The following is a 22,965-nucleotide window of genomic DNA, read 5'->3' on the forward strand; positions in this document are numbered from 1 at the left end:
CATAAATAAAGTGAGAGTGAAAAGCAACTAGCATCAAACCTCTAGAACACACCTGTTAAAGAGATTATACCACACTAAACTCCACACTCACTAAATTAAATGCGAGAAGAAATAATACAAGAGCCTGAATATGTACAAAATAGTATTTCAATTTTTTTTTTTTTTTTTTTTTTGGTTTTCTTTAAAAAAAACAAAACTTCATTAGAGGAATCAAGAAGTACAAAGAACACCAATATTGATCATCTTCCTAGGCCTTGTTATATGCTCTATCTGTTATTGATTATGGTGCTTATTCTAGATTGACCTCTGCTCTTCGGTAGTGTCAGAATTGTCTATTTGCAGTTATGGTTGATCATTGCTACGCATCTTGAGCTTTTCTACCAAATTATAAAAATATTTATAAATATTCTTCCTCCAATTCTTTCCTACCTTTCCCTAATCTTTCTCATTCACCTCCGGTTCTACCCTCACCAGTTCATCCTTTCCTTGTGCCTTTTGTTTTCAGCCATAATTCAATTCATATAATCCATAGTGCAAGCCTTGTAGATTGCAAAACAAAATTATCTAAACAGAAGTAAAAATAGTTAACCATAGTTGAGAGTAGAGCTGATGATATAAACATACTGGAGAATCAATTGCATATGGAGCTTTCAAGTCATCCTCACTCATGGGGTTCTTTCCGAGCCCAGAAGTAGTTGTATGGTCAGCAGCCGAATCATCTGGTAAATTTTGTTGCTGCTGCTCATCAACTTTTGCATGACCAATTTCTGCAGCATACATGGCCAAATATTCAATTGTTACTACATTGTGAGGATCTAAATCAGACTTCTTATGATGCTCTGTGCATCAACAATTATGTTCAAGGCTTCAAGCACGTAATGAAAATCAATGAGAAAACCCCCATTCCCCAAACATTATCAGCTTAGCAAAATTCAGCTACGCAAATGCCCGACAGACTTGGGAAAATACAATTAACGGTTCAAAACATAAAACAAAAAGGCCATTTACAACTGCACAAAATAGTCTTCAGATGAAACAAAAAGAAAAAAGAGAAACATGTCCTTTATATTTGATTCGAATACCCCTTTGATATTTTATACACTAAATAATCCCTTTGCCAAATCACACTGCTCCCACCCGACCCCATAAAGAAGAGATAAAGAGAGCAATTTAAAAATAAATAAATGACAGATCAACATCCAAACAGCAGGGATTTTTTTCTTCAAAAGCAAAAAGGAAAAATAAACAACCACTCATGAAAGGTATATGAAGGTACCAGATTCTTTTGCCCCATTTGAAACTAATGCTGGATGAGTAGACAGTTGATGGACAGAACTTGTCTGCTGTTGCAAGGTGGAAGATGAAACGGTACCCAGACCTGAAGTCTGGACTCCAAGTCCAAGACCAGCTTGAGAGACAGAAGCATTTTGAGAATTAAACTGCAACAATGATATGGATGTCAACAAATCAAAGTCACTAAATCCACGTCACAAATGCATGTTGCTTTTCGTGCAATTAAGATGTTCCCAAAGATCATGGATAGAACAAGCCTGAAACGAGAAAAGAACCTGTTGCAATAGTGGATTTTGCTGTTGCGCAGAAAACTGCTTATGACCAAGAAGGTTATTGTGCTGCACTTGTTGTAGCCGCTGCAAAAATTTCTCCCTCTGATCAGGTTCTACTTCAGTTCTTCCACGAAACTGCCCATGACAATGAGAGAACTTCATCAATCAAACAGCATACTGTTTGTCCAAATCCTTAACTCCTAAGAAAAAATCATACTGTTTCCGCAAACTGATAATAATAGTTATTGACAGAAACACAACAAACTGCACATTTATTTATTTTATTTTTTCTTTTAAACAAAAGTAGAGATTAAAGATGATGTTCATACAAACCACCAGAAAAAACATCTGAAGCAACCATCACCCTTAACTTATGAACACCTTACACAGTTAAACACATACAACTTATTGAAAGTAGTCTATTACCGTATATAGCACCCTTGAATCTCTATTATTGGTCATCAACATGGGAGGATTTCTTATTTAAATGTTCTCAGTGAAATAGTGAAATAATGTATTAACAAATTGGACTTATGGACCATCACCAGTTTACTATATTTCGTCACAACATAATAGTCAAGTGCCCTCTTAAGTAATTTTGAGGGTAAAAGGAAAAGGTAAGCAATTAGAAAAACCAAGGAAAACTCAACCAAATGATAATTAAAACAAAACAATGGAAAGAGCAAAAAATAGGTATAATTCTAAAATATCAAGGACAAAATCATCACAAAGCTTCGAACATGACAACATATTTCAATTCTACCTTCAAGTGTCAAATACATAGGCATATCAATATTCAGGTTCAGAATATTGGAGAGGAACTATTCAGAGTAACATACCGTTCTCAGAGTAAATATTTAACTACCATATCAATATTCAGAGTAATATCGGAGAGGAACTATTCAGAGTTTTCAAGGATTTTATGAATCTGATTAAATTTTGTTTTTGTTCTGTTTTCCTTGTATTTTGAGGATACCTTATCTAACTGCTATTGATAAAGGTGTTTTCTTATCAAAAAATAAAATATAATTATATATATACAGAGTAACATACCGCTTCACTTCCTGGTCTCCATGGCATACCCGAGACCATAGTAGGTGATAACACTCGTCCAGCTAAAGCAGTAGCCTCACTAACATTACCAGAATCAAGTGAACCAGTTCCATTGTTGCTCTTAGCAGCTTGAGGCAAGATCAATCTATTACTTAGAGGCGAGGGAAGTGACTGCACCAAGCCGCTACTGCCAACTCTCTCTTCGACTCCCAAAATGTTTCTCTTTGCAATGTCAGACGTTGATGGGACAACGCCAAGGGCACTACTGCCAGGTACTACATTGTTGGAACTAAGGGGGGCACTAGATGACAGTTGACTCGAGATTCCGCCTCTACCAATGCCTCTTACAAGTCCAGCATCTGTGAAAGATGGAGATGATCTACGACTGGGAAAGCTTCCTAATTCTTCTTCCTTCACCGAAGGAGAAAGATTTCCAGGAGATAAAGAATTAGTGGCTCTGGTGCTCTCAGTGACGCGGACAGAATTTGAACCTGACAGGATGGAGGAAGCAGTAGGTACCGCAGGGAAATTATGAGATGGAATATTTACGGGTGCAGAAGTTGCATTACTTGCAACTGGAGTAGTTGCAGTTGAAGAACCCAGTACACTACTTTTAGAAGGTGGAGTTATAGGAACAGTCTCTGGAATACTGTCCGGGGAAGCTGTGTCTTCAACTGGTTCTTGGACAGAACTACTCTGTTGGTGAATTGATGTTGCTGCAACCTGGCAAATATAAACGAATACATAAATAAATGAATCACGACAGTCAGTATCAAGTGAGATAAATCATGTCACAGATACAGTTGAAAAACCATGACCAAGAAAGAGAAGGAAAAAAAAAAAGTCTACACGGTCCCTTAAGGTACGGCCAAATGACAAGAAAATATAACCACAAAGCAACACCTTCAGATGCTTCCAACTATATCCTCATAAATTAAAAGCTTCATCACTCTACCAGATACTATAACATGATTCAGGCTTAATATCATGTAATGCAACAACTGGTGTAAAGCATACGGGCATTTGAGTTGCTGATGCTGCTAAAGAAGTCTTCAAGCCAAGACTTGGTGCACCCTGTCAAAACATTAAAATTAAATTATGTGTTTGGATTTGTTGTGAATATACCAGTGTACACACATGTCAACGCACTTATAAATACGGTACTCAAGTATGCGCCTAAAAATTATGTTCATCAAATGTGTCACCTAGAAGTGTCAAAAGGGCCGTGCCGGACCCCAGGCCCATCACGGGCCTAGGCCGGCCCAGGCACGGCCCTCTACAATAGAGGGCCAGGCTTGGGCCGGGTCTGAGGAGAGACCCTTAGGCCCAGCTTAAGGGCCTAGGCCCGGGCCGGGCCCATGCCCTTATGGGCCGGCCCTATTAATGGTCCTATAGAACCTTCATAGGGCCGGCCCTTTAGGACTTTATTGGGCCGGCCCTACTAAAGGCCCTGTTCAACGGTCCAATTTATGGTCGTTGAACAGGCACCGGTCGACTGGTAGAGGCATCACCGGTCGACTGGTAGAGGCATCACCGGTCGACCGGTGGCTTATAACTTCTCTGCTACCGGACAACCGGATTACATTGGATTCCCCTCAAAACTCAATTTGAACCTAACTTTCTTAATGCGCTTGAGTTTCACTTAGGATTAACAATTTTTTTTATAATTTCATATTTGATGACAAAAAAAAAGTAGCATTCATATGCCCCAAAAAAATGTGATTTTATTGAAATAATATGAATAATTACAAGAAAATGACTGGTTGACCGGATGGCATAGGTCGATCGGTTTGCACTAAAATGCCTCAAACCTCATTAAAATTTCATGTCACGGGCCTGGGCCTTCGCAAGCCTGGGCCGTGCCTGGGCTGCGGGCCTCAAACATGAGGCCCAACCCAGGCCCTTATGGCGTGCCAGGCCGGGCCGTGCCAAATTGACCACTGTAACGGGCTGGGCCGAGCCATCCATTGACACCTCTATACGTCACCTCAGGTCAACTTACGAAGAAACAATAGTTACTCATTAAGAAAACTAAGAAACAATAGTTGAATGAAGCGTTATCTATTAGGACTCAATAAAAATAGGCTTGGGAAATTAGTTTGGTTAGTGGGATGTTAGTATGATTAGTAGAGGTTGTTAGAGTGCAACTGATTCATAACAATACTTAGTAGTTTTTTAGAGGGGAATTAGCTATTGACGAGGGATTATGATCTGATTAGTGGGAAAACCATTGGGGGAAACCCTGGGGAAGCTGGTGGCTCTCGAATACCACCATTGCTAGGGTTTGTTGATTGCACTGAAATTCACCAATCTTCTACAATCCAGATTCGGTCTTTTCAATTCAATTTCTCTGTTTCGAAGTTAGTCTTATCAATATCTTTTAAATAGAATGCATGAATAACAACGGTCCATATCTGCTTAGTACAAGCTTGTCGCCCCAACATGCCTAGATACCACCCCCACAGAGCATTAAATAACTTTTCCATAAAAAAATAACAATTAAAAAAACTATAAACTTGGCAATTTATGCAAGTAACTCTGCAGATTGTATCCAAATAAAAACAAACCAAGTTGGCTATAGAAGATATAATTTCCAACTTTGCTACATGCATTCTCAACTTCCAAAAGGAAACCTTAAAAAAAAAAAAAAAAAAAAAAAAAAAAAAAAAAAAACCCCCAAAGAGCAGGAAGGTATTTACCTTGACAAGACCAGGAGGTCCAATTGTAACAAGATCTTCAAGAGCCTCTACCTTGTCCAATGGTAATGAACTGTAAAGCTCATCAACGTCACTAAACTCATCAAAATCCTCCTACAAAGAAATTTTAAGAAACTATTAGAATTCTAATATATATAAGAAAATGATCTTAAATCTCCAGCTAAGAAATATGTCACACCCAAAAAGAAATAGACAAGGGACTAGAGGTATAAACCACCGCATAACACATTTCCTACGAGAACCATTGAGAAGTTGGGCCGAATTTAAAAATCACCAACAAACCTGGTTACGTTCGACATAGTCATCCAAGAAGTCTTTAACATCATTGACCTGCTCAGGACTCAATTCATCATTATCCAATAGCCTCAAAATCAATTCTAACTTCATTATATGAGCCTTATGTCGAGTAATCGATGTCTCTAAATGAGTCTGCAATAACCCCGAGAAAAAGGGAAAAAAATGCATAAAGAAATAAATAAAATGTTAAATTATAATGACATTGGTCACAAGCAGAAGTTTTTAATACTTTCTATAGGTTTTTGTCTAACCAGTCTAGGCGGTCTTGTCTTTCCTTTCTTAACGGATAACCCCTCGAGCTCAGCTTCAAAGTTGTCAATCTGAGATTCCAACTCCCCAACCTACTCAATGAGGAAATAAAACACCAAACAACTAACTCCGATAGTTAAAATCGTATAAAAAATATACCAGTGCAAATGGATGTAAAACTAAAATGATACCACCTATGAATCATCACGATTTCAACTAAAATGGGCGATAGCACAATTAAATAAAAATAAAAAGCTTTGTTTCATACCACATTGTTCAACCAATCCCTTGTCTCTGATTTAGCCTTCTCTTTTGGATCCTGTAACAAAATATCAACATAGTAAGCAGAGGCATCATAAAAAGGAGCTGTGTAAATAGTGTCGGAGCATAAGTTTTTGCACACACAGGCAAGCAACAGCCATTCTCACACTTTAAGAGCTTGTTTTGGTAGTAGGGAAAAGTGGAAGCAAGGAAGGGGTGGAGAGATTAGCTGAAGGATTTTAGAACCTATGGTTGTTTGGTAGGAAAAGTGAACAGAAATATACATACAGATACAGGATCTTAAATACAAAATAGAAGATGAAACGACTTAGTTCAGAGTAGTAGCAGGGTAATAACGCTTACAGTTTTTGGTTGTTGGCCCAAACCTTCTTTAGAAAATGCCTTTGTTTTAGTCTCCTTTTCACATATTTTAAACCTTTCCATCTCACGCTCAATAAGCTTGCGAGCATCGACCAGGGCCTGCTCATAAGAGGCACTAACCTACGTCAACAAATATCAAAAGAAAAGGGAAAAAACAATTAATCAACATCTTCACAATTATTCAACTAAAAATCCACAGTTTTAAATGAATCAATTATTAACATTATTTATCATAGTCAGCCTAAGAGCATAACCAAATAAATACAATATAAAGAAAAATACTAAGTAAAATAGTCTCTTATTGCAAGCTCGATTGAAATGAAAAAAATAATAATAATAAAAACAAAAAAAACACAGAAAAATGTCAAAAACGCAGTTTTCAAGTGAAATTCCTCAATTTAAAAAAAAAAATGTTATAAAATTCCAAACTATAGGTCATAAGATGTTTCTCGGCTTGAAGTTTACAACCTAATCGAGAAACCACTTTCATTTTGAAAGCATTATATGCAATTTTCCAATAAAACTTGCCTCATTTCCCTCTGTATAAATAACTACAACCTCCAATCAGTTTTTGTCCAAATAAGTTAGTTCTGTATTTGAAGCTACACACACATATATATACAAAGATTAAAACGGAAATGGAACAACATCAACTCAAACTCGCTAAAGAGTCCAAGAGAAATGAAATTTAGAACTCAAAGTAGAGAGAGAAAGAGAACCTTCTTGTCCTTGATTTCGCTGGATTGAATCCAAGTCTTGATCTGGTCGCGGTATCGCTGGAGCTTCTTGATCTCCTTCTTCAAGTCGGACTCGAACTTCTCCTTCTGATTCGCATTCTCTGTATCGTAGACCTAAAAACCAAAAGAAAAAGAAAGAAGTGAAAATTGATTTTCCGAGGAACCAAACAGGTGATGGAAATGAAAATGAAGAAAGAGGAAGAAAGAAAGAAACCTTGTTCCAGATGCTGTCGAAGACATCGACTCCCTCTTGAACCTTCTTCAAAACTCTGTCAATCTCACCCTGTAGCTTTCTACTCGCTCCCATTTTTGTTTCAGTTTCTTCTTAAGAACAGACCCACCAGACCAAAATGCAAAACCCTAATCGCTCTCAGGAAAGGTGAAGAGAATTTGGGAGAAAAAATAGTCAAGAAAGGGCAAGGAAGAGAAATTAAAATGGAAAAATAGTACCAAGTGAGAACTGAGAATAATACTGACCTCGTTTTTTTTGGTTGATTGAATTTAAAATTTAAGTTTTATTATAATAAAAAAATTTTAAAAATAATTATATTTAATTTTTTATTATAATAAAAAATTTTCACATAATATTATATCTCAACTTAAATTAAAATTTTAAATTAACGAACTTAACAGGTTATATCTTCCTTTATAGGATACAGTTTGTCTTAAAAAATACAAAATAATTTCCCTTCCTTTCCAAAAAAAGAAAAAAAAAAGATAAGATTATAGGATACCTTCGTATGTCTTAAAGTTACAAACCAATATTTTAATTTTGAAATAATTACATAAAATGTTGCCATTTTTTTACAAACCAATACTTTAATTTTGAAATAATTACAAAAAATGTTGCTTTTTTTAAAAGTACAAAATAATTTTAATTTATTTTGTTGTGTTTTAAATTAATTTTATTTTATTTTTTTATATTTGTTTTTTATAAACAATATGTTTTCCATTTCTTTTTACTCTCATTTTATGAACACTTTATTTATATTTACCTCTTTTTTTTAATGAATGCTATGTTGATATGTGTCTATTTACTTTTTGCGTTTTAAACTAATTTTATCTTATTTTGTTTAATTTTTTTATTTCATAAGGTGTGATTTTATTTTATTTTAGTGTATTTTATTTAATTATAGTTTTACCCAATTATTTATAACATTTTCATCTTAAAGGTATTAAAAATTTAGTACAAAATAGCGTTAAAACAGACAAAATGGAACTACAAAGTACAAATCACTCTAAAATAAATAAATAAATATAATAAGCAATAAAAATTAAAAAATAAAATCGGGACATTTTTTGACCGTTGGATCAAAACCATCAGCAGCTGAGATTAGCACGTGAGGAACATGCGCGGAGAGAGATGCGTCTAACATGAGGAAAGGAGACAATCGTGGCAGCTTTGCTGCAGGCGGCCCCGCCATGTTTTCCGTTTGGCCAATGAAAAGGCGAAACGTGGCATTAGCCACTAATGGGCTGCGTTAGATTCCATGGGCTGTTTACATGTGCCCAGTTTTTTCCTCAAATAATATTCTGCCACGTGGTCACCTTTTAGAAAACGAATTGTAACAAACCACCTGGATCCCAATTTTTTAATTATGCAATCACGATTAGACATGTGGCGATTTTACAGAGAAGCAACACACCGAATACCTTTTTAAAAAAAAACGTTTTCTAGGATTAATTGTGGGGGGGAGAAACGAACGAAACTTTTCGTCCACCCACCTAAAAAACTTTTTCTTCTTTTAGTAAACGGGTATAGATATCTTAAGCATCCGTTCATTTCACCAATTTAAGTTTAAAATTTAAGTTTTATTATAGTAAAAAACTTTTAAAAACAGTCACATTTAACTTTTTTACTACAGTAAAAAGTTCTCACATAAAATCACATATTAACTCAAATTAAAAACTCGAATCAGCGAACTAAACGAGCCCTAAATTTACGAGAACTTTTGAAAATACTATCAATAAAGTAATATTATTTTTTTATTTATATTATTTTATTAAATTTATCTTATGTCATTAATAATCTACATATTATTTTTCATAATTTATATATCATAATCTGCAGGTTATTTTCTATAGTAGTATTAAAATTTTATGTAGTGAGATAAATAATAGAATTAAAAAAAATAGTGGTTAAACTTAAAATTTTCAAGAAATTTAATAATATTGCTAATCTGTCCATACCCAATTGTTTATGGGTTGGGTTGGTGCGGGGTAAGACTTTTTCTTCCTCCGTCCCAAAGGGTGCGGGTTGCACATATTTAGCCTCAACGATGTTAGAAAAATTTCACAACCCAATGATGTTTGGGTTGGGGCGGTGCGGGATGGATTGGGTGGTCGATTTTAACATTCAAAGTTTCAAAGATTCAAAGTTCAATCCAACATTCAAAGTTCATCATCAAATAGAAATAATAACTCTAACATTCAAATAAATAGAAATTCAAAATTCAATCTAACATCAAACATGAAGCAAAATAGTTCATCCAACATCAAACATAAATTAGTCTACACTCATAAATTGTCTTAACATAAAGCAAACATAGAGACTTAATTCAAACATGAAAAAATTAGATAGTAGAAATGAGTTACCTGCCTATGGTTAGATATTAGAGGAGACAAATTAGAGCGCGAGTTGGGTTGGGGTGTGCGGGCCATTATAGGCCCAACCCACACCCCGCCCCAAAACTTCGGGCCATACATTGAATGGGCTAAAAGATAAAATTTAATACTAGAAATTGTATTTTTCGGATTGGGTTAAGGTGGGGTGAGTTGGGTCTGCGAGTTTTGCGGGTTTATGAACACAAAGTCTTATTTGCCTCGTACAAGGATAAAGGCATCTCATTACCTTCATGCAACATATCTCCTAGCAAATTAGGATTCAGAAACATACTTCAGAACCATTCTCGATTTACGTGTATTTTTTTTTGTGAAAAAAATACTGTAGCGAGCCACTAACTATAATTCAAACTATGGCACGAATCCCTATACTAAACATGCATGTGCGTTTGGAGCAAGGATCCGTGTCATGATTCAGATCATGGTTTGTGGCTCGCTACAGTATTTTCTCTTATAAAAAATACACGTAAACCGAGAATGATTTTAAATCTGTGAATCAAACGTCTTTCGTCTTAAGACTCCACCCATCCTCCGCTTTCAAATTATACAACCTAACTAAGGATGATAATTTTGTGTACTTTCGGCAACCAGTGTAGGGAGGTTTCTCTAGCCCCGTTCACTTTGCTGATTCGAATTTAGAATTTGAGTTTTTTTACAGTAAAAAGCTCTCACAAACAATCACATCTAACTTTTTTACTACAGTAAAAAGCTCTCACATAAAGTTACAGTAAAAAGCTCTCACAAACAATCACATCTAACTTTTTTACTACAGTAAAAAGCTCTCACATAAAGTCATATCTCAACTCAAATTTTAAATTCGAATCAGCGAAGTGAACGGGGCCTCTGCATCCCCAAGTAACTCTTCAAACTTTTCTGGGTTGTCAACAAAACGTTCATGGGCGTCTTCCACCATATATTTACCTTCATCAACTTCGTCATTATCCATTTCTATCTCTCTTCGACATCTCTTCCGAATAGACTTTTCTCTTATAGGGTCTTCCCCATTTTTTTCACATTGATTAATTCCATTAAAATACAAATGCTCTCTTATCTTACTACAGCCCATTTTTTTCACATTGCCACGTTCTAAACATGGACACCTCATCATATCAGGATTAGTTGCATTATCCATACCAAACTGAGAGAATTTTTGAACGCCGTTAATTTTACCGATTTGAATTTTCAATTTTAGGTTTTTATAGTTAAAAATTTTTAGAAAATGTCATATCTAATTTAATCTGTTATAGTTAAAAACTTAAAAAAAAATATCATATTTGAACTCGAATTGAAAACTCAAATCCGCAAAACAAACGGATACATATCGTGGAGAAGTTCTATCCGGGAACATCCAATCTGACTCCATTCTTAACCACATAACAAGGACAAAGTTTGTAATAAAATAAAATCATATGCATGTACATAGATATCTTTCTTTAAAAAAAAAAGTTCCATCAATAAATCATGCAGCGTGAGATCTAATATAGAAATTAATTAGTTCTACCAATAGTTATATAAAGTTGATCAATAGAAACCAACAATATATGCTTCAACAAACCAGTTTGATGTAATCTAGGTTCACATCTATATTTAATTATTAGACATCAAAAATCTAAATATAAAAGACAGAAGTGTCGTATGTAAAATAAATAAATAAATAAAAATAATTCTAAAATTAGCTATAAAACTGAAAGATTTCTAGGACAAATTTCTTTTGTATGCTTTTCTGTCACATCAACTTGGAATAAACAAAAGAGGAGGCAATAACTCTGCTTTTGCTTTTGGATTAGGCAATGAAATACTGTTAAAGTAAGGGTTGAGAACTAATAAAAAAAATAATGGGTGCATTTGAAATTTGTTCTAAAATGATTTTATTTTTTGTATGAAAATGAAAACGTTTTCAATCTCAGATATAAATTATTTTTGAAAATGCGTTTGATAGTTTTGTCAAGATATTATTTTCAGTATAAAAAACCTATTAATGTCTCGTTCTCTTTCTCTCTGTTCGAGAGAGGAGAAAACGAAAACAAAAAATGAAAAACGACTAAAAGTTATTTTTCATTTTCTTTCATTTTATATTAAATTAAAATATCGTTTTCATTTTCATTTTTTATCTTTATTACGTCAAACATTATTTTAAAAACGTTTTTATTTTTTTTTTATCAAAAAAACGTGAAAAATAAAAATGAAATTAATTCTAAACACGATCAATACTACTCTTAAATTACTTTCCCAGCAAAGTTGACAAAAAAGCAACCAAAAGTACCCTTTACGTGATTAATTCAATTGTATTAACCGAATTCTGTGCAACCAAGCAGTTTCTAACATATATATAAATAGGGAAAAAAAAAACCTGAAGGCATAAACAACAAAACGACACAGCAAAACACACAAAAGTTTCTGAAAATTATGAGATCGCTTTGCAACCAAAATTGGGTCAGGTAGATGATACATACATATAATATCTATATATATTGGTGAAATGGAATTCATTACGAAAGCCAAACAGGCCAAAAACAAACAAGTTGAAGAACTTTTGACAATTCCAAGGGCAAAAAGAAAAGAAACACGTTTATTTCACCGATTCGAGTTTTGCTACAGTAAAAAACTCTCAGAAACAGTCATATCTAACTTTTTTGTTACAGTAAAAAGCTCTCACATAAAATCACATCTCAACTCGAATTAAAAATTCGAATCAGCGAACTAAACGGGCCTTTAAAAGCAAAACATATTCTTGAGGTATGCATGTTCTGTTAGGAATTAGGATTAAAACAAGTGAATGAAAGAATTCTTTGGTAGTTCCAAGGGGAAAAAGAAAAGAAACATAAAAATAAAAATAAAAGAAAAAACATGTTCTTGGGGTATGCATGTTCTGTATGTGTATAATATTATTTCAGCAACTAAATAAAACAGAACAAAGTTTGGATTTTAACTTTTAATTGAAGCAGGTTAAAGATCAAAAAACTACTGGCCATGAACAGGTTTTCTGTATCTGTATCAGAGTCAATGGTCATGTCTTGCGGCTCTATTACGTCATCCACTTCACATGTCCCAATGCTTGAGGGAAAGACATTTTAAGCCTATTTATTTCAGCCCGTTTACTTCGTTGATTTGAGTTTATAATTCGAGTTGAGATGTGATTTTGTGTGAGAGCTTTTTACTGTAGCAAAAAAGTTAGATGTGACTGTTTCTGAGAGCTTTTTACTGTAGCAAAACTCGAATTCTAAACTCGAATCGGCGAAATGAACGGGGCCTTCATCGATTCGAGTTTAGAATTCGAGTTTTACTACAGTAAAAAGTTCTCAGAAACAGTCGTATATAACTCTTTTGCTACAGTCAAAATCTCTCAAAAATAATTACATATAACTCTTTTGTTACAGTAAAAAATTCTCACATAAAATTACATATCAATTCGAATACCAATTCGAATAAGTAAACTAAATGGACTCGTAAGTAATCACCTCATATTACAATCCCACTTTACTACTGGTATTGGACTTTATTCAAAAACATTTGTATCTCTATGAGACCACAACCTTGAGTTGTTCAAATTATCAATGTAAACATGACCAAACACGGTTTAGGCAATCACACGTCTGATAAAATGTATTTTAATAAAAGTTTGGGAAAAACAGTTATATTAAGGTTCATTTAAAAACATAAGATAAATAAATAAATAAATAAAATAATAAACGGATCAAAATGCATGTTTCAACCAGATATTTTTGTCAAACGTGTGCATGCGGGAGAAAGTATGAGTATGTGGACACCTAAGGCATATATTTTAATAAAGAAATGTTAGAAAAATCGTATAGAAAATTAATTAGGAGAATGCTATATCTAAATACATACATATATACATATATATATTAATAGAAAGGACATGTGAGACAAGATATTTATAAGGTAACTTAAGAGGAATGACATTTTTGCAACAAATAGTAATTGAAAGTATCACATGAAAACTTCCATATGTAAACAATGGTTAGAAGAAACAAAAATAATGGACCATGGACAAGCTTTTAGTAAAAAGAGAGAAGGAATTGAAGTAAGGACACATTTAAAATAATAATTTTAATAGAAACAAAGCAAGGATAAATGCATTTAAAAGAAAAACGTATAGTAACTAAAATGTAGAGGAAGTTTTGACTAAAAATAACAAAAAGTAAAAAGCCAAAACAAAAAAGAATCATAAAAAAAAAAAAAGAGAAAATTGACGCGTGAAAAATGAATGAGTGCTTAAAAAGAGAATTTGGTTCTTTTATGTAAAAAATTAAAGATATAGTTTAGATTTTAAAATCCCTAATTTTCTATTCATTTGTGTTACCAAACACTAACCCTGCACTTTATTTATTTATTTATGTACATCTAAAGACACTCGTGCACTTTATTTTTTAGATAGTACCGAAAGACCCTAAAGGGCATCATCATCATTATTTATTGTCATTATCATTATCATTATCATTGGAATAAAAGCATGCAATCCAAGCGCATCAATTAGTTGATACTTGACAACGCAGAACGACGTATACGCGTGTAGTAACAATATGACAACTAACATTATCATTCACATACTAAAATCATCCTCCTAAAAATGAAAACCAAAACCTGTAATCATTTTTCAAAAACTACAGCCAAACCAATCCAAGCAGAAAGCTAGTGGCATGTACAAAAGCATTACAGTTTTGAGATAATATATGGTCACCACAAACCAAAATTTCCAAGGAAAAAATTTCGGAAAACAAAAGCTCAAACTTTCCTAGGAAAAACGAAAGAAAAATTAGGTAAATCCCAGTTGAACGATATCTAGTCCTCATCCATTCCGGCAGGCTGATCTCTTCTTGGGCCACCTGCTGGTTTCGCCATGATTATCTGAAAGACAAATAATGTCAGTCGTTACACTTTCATGAAAGGAAACAGATATCAGCAATAGATTTTATGTGATTTTACTTAGATATTCAACAATGCCAGTGTTTTCCGAAAAGACGATGCTAGGGAATATTTAAAAAGCCACTTATTTTAGGAAGCCGGTGCTAGGGAATAGGAATTGCAAAGTTATCTACTAAATTGTTCGTACTGAAATTTTAATTGGTCAAATGAAACTTTCTGTAGACTGCATGCAGATTTACCCATTGAAAAACGAAAATACACTGGTAATTTTATATGTCAAAAAATTTAGTAGATAACTTGAAATCTGTGTCAATTTTTCATTTGAAATTGATAACAAATCAACGTATCCCCTTCTCTTTCCTCTTTTGCCACCATATAGATTCATGATTTCAGATAAGAGAAAATTTTTGAGAAAGGCTTGTTTGATTGTGCAGTAAGAAAATTGCACCTATTTATAAATTCAAAGCTTACCTATTTGAAACATTTCCAACTTTCTGACAACAAATTTGATTGTGGAAAAACAAGCTTAACTTCACATAGATCAGATCCTCACTGTCGCATTCTGATTACTTATTTTCTTCTCCTTTTTCTCTCTCTCTCTCTCTCTCTTCGATAAATAAGCAAGGACTTTCTTTCAATTCTAGACTTTAAGTTGAGCTCAATGCATATCTTCTTATAAACTAAATATTATCATCTAGTTGTTTATGACATTACTTTATAACACCTCGGTTCCTGAATAAAATTTTAAGATACTAAATATGGGATACCACCACCTAAGCCCACAACCACCCTTTCTCTTTTTTAAGATGAATCATCAACTAAAAATTACCAAAATAAAAATTCTAAACCAGTGCAGCAAGTAACTGAGAGATAAGACGCCATACAAAACATGTTTCAAAAGCAGGTAGATCCTATGAATTATAACTAGTTATTTACCTGGTCTACACGCAATACAGTGCAGGCAGCATCAGCAGCATACTTGAGAGCAAAGAACCTGCAACAGAGAGCCCAGAAGAAACTGAATGAACCAAAATCCCATAACAATAATGATAATTTTTGCTTTTTCCATACACGGGACCATAAAGGACACGATTAAATTGACTCAAAACTAATGTGAAGGAATGCTTGACCACATTCTAAAAGATTCCTAGCGTTTGCACTGACAGGTTTTAGGCATTTCAGCTTAACTTAATGCGTATAAACTAGAAAACACAATATGAAATTAGGACAACTGACAATGCTCCATCAAAGACCACTAAACAATTTGATTGAAACAACCACCTTCAAACCCATAAGAGAAAAAGCCACCGAAGATCTTTGAACTCTCTAAAGGCAACACATTCAAACTTTAATACACGACTCTTAAAATAGAGATTTATAGCCTACTTGGTAACATGAAGATCCCAAATAATCATAGTCGAGACATCCTTGCAAACACCTTCCTCCAAGTCAATTCCAACTTTGGCATTTCCAGATGCATGTTCAGCATATAAAGAAGAAATGATTTCCATTGCATTGAGTCCAGCATTCTCAGCGAGGGTTTTAGGTACTATCTCAAAACTCTCAGCAAATTTTGCAATGGCGTATTGATCCAACCTGCAGAGGCAACAGCAATCATTAGTTTATCCAGTATTTCCATACCATAATGTACGAAGAAAATAAAAGACAATTGCAGGTTTCAAATTTTCAATAATTGGTCCCAGATCCTAAAACGCTTCTTAAGCAAAGGAACATTTCATAAACCAATGTAGAAAACTACTGATATGGTTTCAAGTCTGTGGATCATGAATGTGTAACAACAAAATGTTTGTAACATCCAGTGTTTAAAATTGCGCAATGGAAGGCGCGCCTCTAAATTAATGTAGAAAACTACTGATATGGTTTCAAGTGCGTGGATCATCAATGTGTCACAACAAAATGTTGTAACATCCAGTGTTTAAAATTGCACAATGGGAGGCGCGCCCTGATGAGGCGCTCGCAAAACGCTTTATGGCGTATGCCTCACTGAATAAGAAAGTGGCGCACACCTCTCCGCTGAGGCAGCCGGCGGAAAAGTTTAGGTGGTGCATCATTACTTTGACTGTTTGGAGCTGAACTCAATTTAAAGGCCCAAGCCCAAACCCATAACAGCCTAAAGTAGCCCAATTAAAAAGAAAATAGAAAAAAGAAAAAGAAAAAAAAAACCCTAGAGAATTCTTAACTAAATAACATTGCTCTTGACCAAGAGCAAGAGACTTAAAAGGAACTCCTAGTTTGCAAAAAATAAGAGGGAGACAAAAAAATCAAGAATAATTATTTCAGATTTTATACTTTTTGTTGAGTTCTAACATGATTTTTCATGATGTTAACTATGACTTATAACTTTCACTTTAAAATGTTTGATTTTTCATATTGTCGAATTATCATTACTTTGACTGTTTGGAGCTGAACTCAATTTAAAGGCTCAAGCCCAAACCCATAATAGCCTAAAGTAGCCCAATTAAAAAGAAAAAAGAAAAAGAAAAAAAAACCCTAGAGAATTCTTAACTAAATAACATTGCTCTTGACCAAGAGCAAGAGAGACTTAAAAGGAACTCCTAGTTTGCAAAAAAATAAGAGGGAGACAAAAAAAATCAAGAATGATTATTTCAGATTTAATACTTTTTGTTGAGTTCTAATATGATTTTTCATGATGTTAACTATGACTTATAACTTTCACTTTAAAATGTTTGATTTTTCATATTGTTGAATTATTTTATGATTTATTTTGAGGCTTATGCCTAATATGATTTTTCATGATGTTAACTATGATTTATAACTTTCACTTTAAAATGTTTGATTTTTCATATTGTTGAATTATTTTTTGAACTATTTTGAGGTGTAAGGCTTACGCTACGCTTTGCATCACAAAGGCAAAACCACTTAGTACCCAATTGGACAGTTTAAAACCTTGGTAACATCCATTACTAAGGTATCTCAACTTAGTGTTTCCGGTAGATAGATAAAATAAAAAATACAAATAAAAATACAAAAAAAAATATGACAAGAAAACCATGAGCTAAGGACCAGAATTACCAATTCAAGATAATTCGGGAGAAGCAAAAGTGTGACATACATTGCAGAAACAACTTGAAAACAGGTAATACTGTTAGGGGGAAGACAGAATAAATGCTCCAAATATCCAACATGATGCACACCATATTCGTTTTCCACCCAAAAAAAAAAGGAAGAAGAAGAAGAAAAGATTAAAAAAAATTACCCTGTTTCTTTAAATGAAAACTCCTTCACTCTCTTAGCCAACTCAATTTCTGTAGCAGCAGCACCAGGAAGTATACGACTGTCCCTGCACATAGCCTGACAACAAGAAAGATACAGATGTTAAGTAAAAAGCTCCTAACACAAAATCCAAAGCAACAAATGCTACAATAAACCTATGTCTAGATTATACAAATGGAGATAGTATCATACAACCAAAGACGCATAAATTTATTAAAAAAAAAGATGCATAAATTTGGCATTAGAAAAAGGGAAGAAAAGAAGAAGAAGAAGACAGCACAATGACCAAATTACCTTGTAAGTGTTTACACCATCATCAACTGCCCTTTCAAGGTCGTCTAATATGCTATCCGTGCTTCCTCGCAATACAACCGTAGCTACAGAGTTTCCACCTTCTTCATTCTTGACAACAGTCACCTAAATTTACATTATGGCACTTCTTAAGAAAAGTGGGAATGAAAAAATAAATGAGAGCAAAAGATGGCTACTCCAGAAACAAAATGCTGTAACTAATGCAATATATTTCACTTATCAAAGAGAAAACAAAATGCACTATAGTTTAACATACCCTAACACCACCTATTTCTTCAACCGAAATAGAATCAACATATCCTAGATCATCCGGGTTTGGCTGGCTAAGCTTCAACTGTAAAGCAAATAGTGAGTGAATTAGTAGGAAGAACTTTACGAAAATTTCTAGTGAATTGTCAAATGCTAGCTGACTTACATGGGCAACAGCACCAGTTGTACGGCAAAATCGCCTTAGCTCAAATTTTGAACTAATTTTCAAAACCATAAGCCTGCAAGCAAGAATCCCAAAATTAAAATACTCAAGTATTTTCAAATAATAATAATAATAATAAAATACTCAAGTTGCTTAAAGAGTCTCTAAGTAGAATCTTGAAAACTCGACAACATATTACAGACTCCCTAAGAAGTTGTAAGTTATTACACTTATGCAACAAGTACAAAAATACACATGTATACTTACACCTCATAGAGTACGCAGTTTTTCATAGGAGAAACAAATTATTTTACTAAGAAGACTGAAGCATAACAAAGAAAAAGAGAGAGGGACTTCCAAAGCAATATAACTAACGAACAAAAGGAACATATCGGAAGTTGATGTACTTGTAGCGCTCACAGAAATGTAGTGCCATCTCTCCAACTGCTGCTCCACTGGCAATTACTTTGGCACCTGAATCTGCAACCGCTTTGATGAGCTCCTCAACTTTAGCTTCTTCAGTTTTTGCGTAATTTTCTAGCTACAATATGTCCAAAAAAAAACTATAAGAAATATACGAAAACAAAAACTATTAACAATTCAAATAGATTATAAAATAGATATCAATAAGTAATTCAAATACAACATTACAATGTACAATCCCTGTACAACAATGGAAATCTCATTAAAGGCTCAGACATCTGCCCATAATAACGAAAAAATAATAATAAACAATTAGATGGTACATTCATTCCCCTTGTAAAAAATGCAGTGACCTGCAGGCATTTGTGTGCAACGCAGATAAAAGAGACAACCACTAAAGGCATTGATTAGTAACTGCTTCCCTTCTGAGAGCATAACCCAAAAGGCGCGAAAAACATTATTATAAATATACAAGAAAAATAAAATTAAAAAAAAAAAACATGTCCAATTTCAGAAAGTCACCTGTTCAGCACTGTGAATTAAGACCGTTGCCTTTGTGTCAGGGGCAGAGGTATCCACACCACCAGCGAATACAACAACCTGAAGTACGTATAAGAGAAGATACAAGTTTGAACCTACTTCTAAATGGTGTAGCAACAAATAACAATGAAAAAAACAGTTTTAAGTACTAACCTTGGCCTTTTCCACTCGCTTTATACTTCCTACAGAGTCACCCTTCAAAACCATACCCCGTACTACTGTACTATTGTGCAAACCCCCTCCCAAGAGCTTCGCCACACGTACATTGTCCACATTAAAGTTTGCTGGATTCTTGGGGCAGACTTGAATGCATGCCTATGGTGCCCAATAGAAAATAATCATTAAGAACACTCCAACAAAAAAGTCACCAAAAAAATTGACAATAATCAGACAACAGTAGAGAAAGTAAGATCTCATTACATCAGCAACAAGTGAGGATAAAATATCTTCTTGTCCGAATTGCTTGCTGGCAACAGCAGCTTTCATTCGAGAAATCACTTGCTCCTTGTCGCGAACATCCATGTTTTCAGAGCCTTTCTCCACCAATTCATCTAAGATCTCGACAGTCTAAAATTTGGCCACACAAGAAAAAAATGCATCAGTATTTTCATTTTGCAGCGTTTAAAAAAACGAGTAAGCAATCAATATCAGAACCTTATTAATGGCCTTGGTGTATCCGCTAATTATCTCACTCGGGTGCAGGCCCATCCGGATAAGCTCCTCCGCATTTTGAAGGAGCTCCCCGGCAAAGGAAATGGTTAAATTAGCACCATCCCCAATCTCCTCCTGCTGAGCCTTCCCTGCCAAAACCAAAATCTTCGCAGCGGGATGCTGAACCTCAAGCTCGTTCACAATAGTCGCCGCATCATTCGTGACAAATAGCTTGTCCAAATGATTAATCACCATCTTGTTCATACCTGGGCTCAAAATGATAATGTATTGTTTGTGTAACACATCTCCAAGTGTAGGACAGCATTTTTGAACAAAAATGATAGTGAAAATTTATAGAAAACATAACGCTTAAAAGGAACATTTTTCTAAGTTCTCAAAGTTTTTCTAGCATTCGAGATCAACACAAATACTAAAATAATGTAACAACAAAACAGTTGAATGATAATGAAATCCAAAACAAAACAAAATAAAATCTATGATAAAATGAATTCGGGGGAATGTGAAAAGCAAAATGAAAGCAAGAACCCTGGAAAAATCAAAGAGACGAAAAAATTCCTAAATCTATATATACCAGAAGAAAAGGAAAAACCTAGAAACGAAAGATTTTGGTCTGGATCTGGCAGTTTGCTAATAGAAAGAAGAATCAAGAAAAGTACCATTGGGACCAAGAGAAGTGCGAGTAATGGATGAAAGCTGCTTGCAAGCGTCGATGTTCTTGGACACTGCTTCGTCGAGACCAGAGAAATGCTTGTGACCCTCCTTCAGCATCGACTGAACTCCGTATGACTGCATTTCTTCTTCTTCTTCTGGTTCAAAACCCTAACCCTAACCCTAACCCTAACCCTAGAAAATGGCCTTAGTAAATCCCAAGCGTCTCGTTTGTTGAATACACAGAACAGAAAGCCCTGGAAGAGAACAGAAACAACTTCATTTTGCTGCAAATATTGGCCTCTTTTTTTGTGTGGATACCCCTGAACTTTTAAAATTTGGCAATTTGTTCTACATTTTTTTCTTAGCAATAGACTCCTTCAACTTAAAAATTCTTACAATTAAGGTCTAATTAAAAATAACTATCTTTTTTTATAATTTTTATCACATGACGCATATATGAGCGTCTGTTGAGAGAAATAAAAATCATATCTAAGATTTTGTTGAGGACAATAATTACCTTTGAAAACCAATAGTTGTTTATTAAAATTTGTAACGATTTAACTTTTTGAACCGTCACTAAAAGTGACTTAAATGTGAAAAACGATAATGACTTTTTAAAACATCTTAAAAGTAAATATTTAATTACTAAAATTTTGGGTAACTTTTTTTTTTTTTTTTGAAAACTTATTTTCAAACACAGTTTAAATTTTTTTTGCCATTTATCATTTACAAAGGTTACATAATTTTTTTAAACAATTTAAAAATAATCTTCCATGTAAAGTATCAAAATGTGATACCATAGATACTATCGACTTTAGAACCTACTTAATCGGTTTTATAAAATCCTCTTGCTTATTTCATATAATTATAATATTTTTCATCATTTCTCAAATTACCTTTAACTTTCGCAAAATTAATCCAAAGAAAATTCGAATTACAAATTTGAATTAATAATTACAACTTCTTTAAATTATTCACTCTATCTATAACTTTAAACCTTCTTAACTTTCTACGAAATTTAACTTCATGGTGGTATCCATTACCTGATCCCTCCACTGTATGCGTCCTTCGTTGCAAAGTCCATCAATAAGTTGTAGGTTTTTTTATCTACAACATGAACAAACTTGTGAGCCAAAACTCAGTGAATACAAATATTCATCACAAAACATTTTTTTCCACAACAAGCATCGTCAAGTAAGAATGCATGTCTGTTTCTGCTTTATTATGGACTGTCCATTTATCATTATTAGGCCCTGTGCACGTATCAATACTCGCGACCAATGAGGCGTCGTGGGAGCTACCCAAACATTTCATCCGAAGGAATACAGTCTACCTATTTAAGCTAGTTAATCTCCCGTCACTAAGGGTCAAAAGAATTTTAACCTCCCATCCTCTAAGGTCGGAGGGCAGCACGACACTTAAACTATCTTTCCTTTACCATAGCTTCTTATTTGAAGTGAACATGTGATTATGATCATATCACAAGGTAATTAATATCATGTACTTAAAAAGAGGCAATTTCATAATAAACATCATCACCAATCATATTAGTGAGAAGAAATGCAATACAATCAAGCAAGTAAGTTTCTCAAGTATCATTATAAAACTATTCATGTTGTAGGTGAGGTTTGTACTCATCTAGGTGTTGGTACTTGGGTGCGTTTAGTTGGGTGGAAAGAAAATGAATAAAATAGAATGGAATCCAAGTGTGATATTTAGTTAGATTTATGAAAAAAGAATGATCATTCAGAAGAAATGGTCATGAGTGAATCATCATTCCTTCCTCAGATGAGAGAATAGTCATTCCAAACTCTTTTCTTCTTCCTTTTTTTTTTTCCATAATTGCCAACATATTATATAGTAGTTATAATATGTAATATAATATAATATATAAAAAAATAAAAAAATATAATATAATATAATTATAAATT

At 33.9% G+C, this 22,965-nt stretch overlaps 2 protein-coding genes across 5 annotated transcripts in view; both read right to left on the reverse strand.

The window, feature by feature from the left end:
• LOC21407857 (CCR4-NOT transcription complex subunit 3) overlaps positions 1-7,669 on the reverse strand; it is a 10,233-nt gene extending 2,564 nt beyond the window's left edge. Inside the window, exons 1-12 of one of the 4 annotated variants that reach the window (XM_024167729.1) lie at positions 7,475-7,669; positions 7,243-7,374; positions 6,506-6,622; positions 6,150-6,200; positions 5,884-5,973; positions 5,618-5,764; positions 5,318-5,428; positions 3,636-3,692; positions 2,619-3,341; positions 1,569-1,700; positions 1,277-1,439; positions 625-767 (exon numbers count right to left, since the gene is read on the reverse strand). In XM_024167729.1, coding sequence (XP_024023497.1) covers positions 625-767; positions 1,277-1,439; positions 1,569-1,700; positions 2,619-3,341; positions 3,636-3,692; positions 5,318-5,428; positions 5,618-5,764; positions 5,884-5,973; positions 6,150-6,200; positions 6,506-6,622; positions 7,243-7,374; positions 7,475-7,567 — 1,959 coding nt within the window. In that variant the 5' untranslated portion in view covers positions 7,568-7,669. Of the gene's footprint in view, positions 1-624; positions 768-1,276; positions 1,440-1,568; positions 1,701-2,618; positions 3,342-3,635; positions 3,693-5,317; positions 5,429-5,617; positions 5,765-5,883; positions 5,974-6,149; positions 6,201-6,505; positions 6,644-7,242; positions 7,375-7,474 lie in introns of all 4 variants that reach the window. The other 3 variants (XM_024167731.1, XM_024167727.1, XM_024167730.1) reach the window with 3 other exon arrangements.
• A 6,745-nt stretch (positions 7,670-14,414) lies between these two features.
• LOC21407858 (T-complex protein 1 subunit theta) lies at positions 14,415-21,323 on the reverse strand. The gene is made up of 13 exons (XM_010101414.2): positions 21,040-21,323; positions 20,366-20,628; positions 20,132-20,278; positions 19,865-20,026; positions 19,694-19,771; positions 19,156-19,289; positions 18,752-18,824; positions 18,593-18,670; positions 18,319-18,441; positions 18,008-18,102; positions 16,156-16,365; positions 15,706-15,763; positions 14,415-14,751 (listed from the first exon to the last, which is right to left on the reverse strand). The coding sequence occupies exons 1-13, from the start codon at positions 21,173-21,175 to the stop codon at positions 14,686-14,688; spliced, it is 1,623 nt and encodes a 540-aa protein (XP_010099716.1). The 5' UTR covers positions 21,176-21,323; the 3' UTR covers positions 14,415-14,685.
• Positions 21,324-22,965: the final 1,642 nt, after the last annotated feature.

The sequence above is a fragment of the Morus notabilis genome, unplaced genomic scaffold (genome assembly GCF_000414095.1).
Source record: "Morus notabilis unplaced genomic scaffold, ASM41409v2 Scaffold172, whole genome shotgun sequence".
NCBI lineage: Eukaryota > Viridiplantae > Streptophyta > Magnoliopsida > Rosales > Moraceae > Morus > Morus notabilis.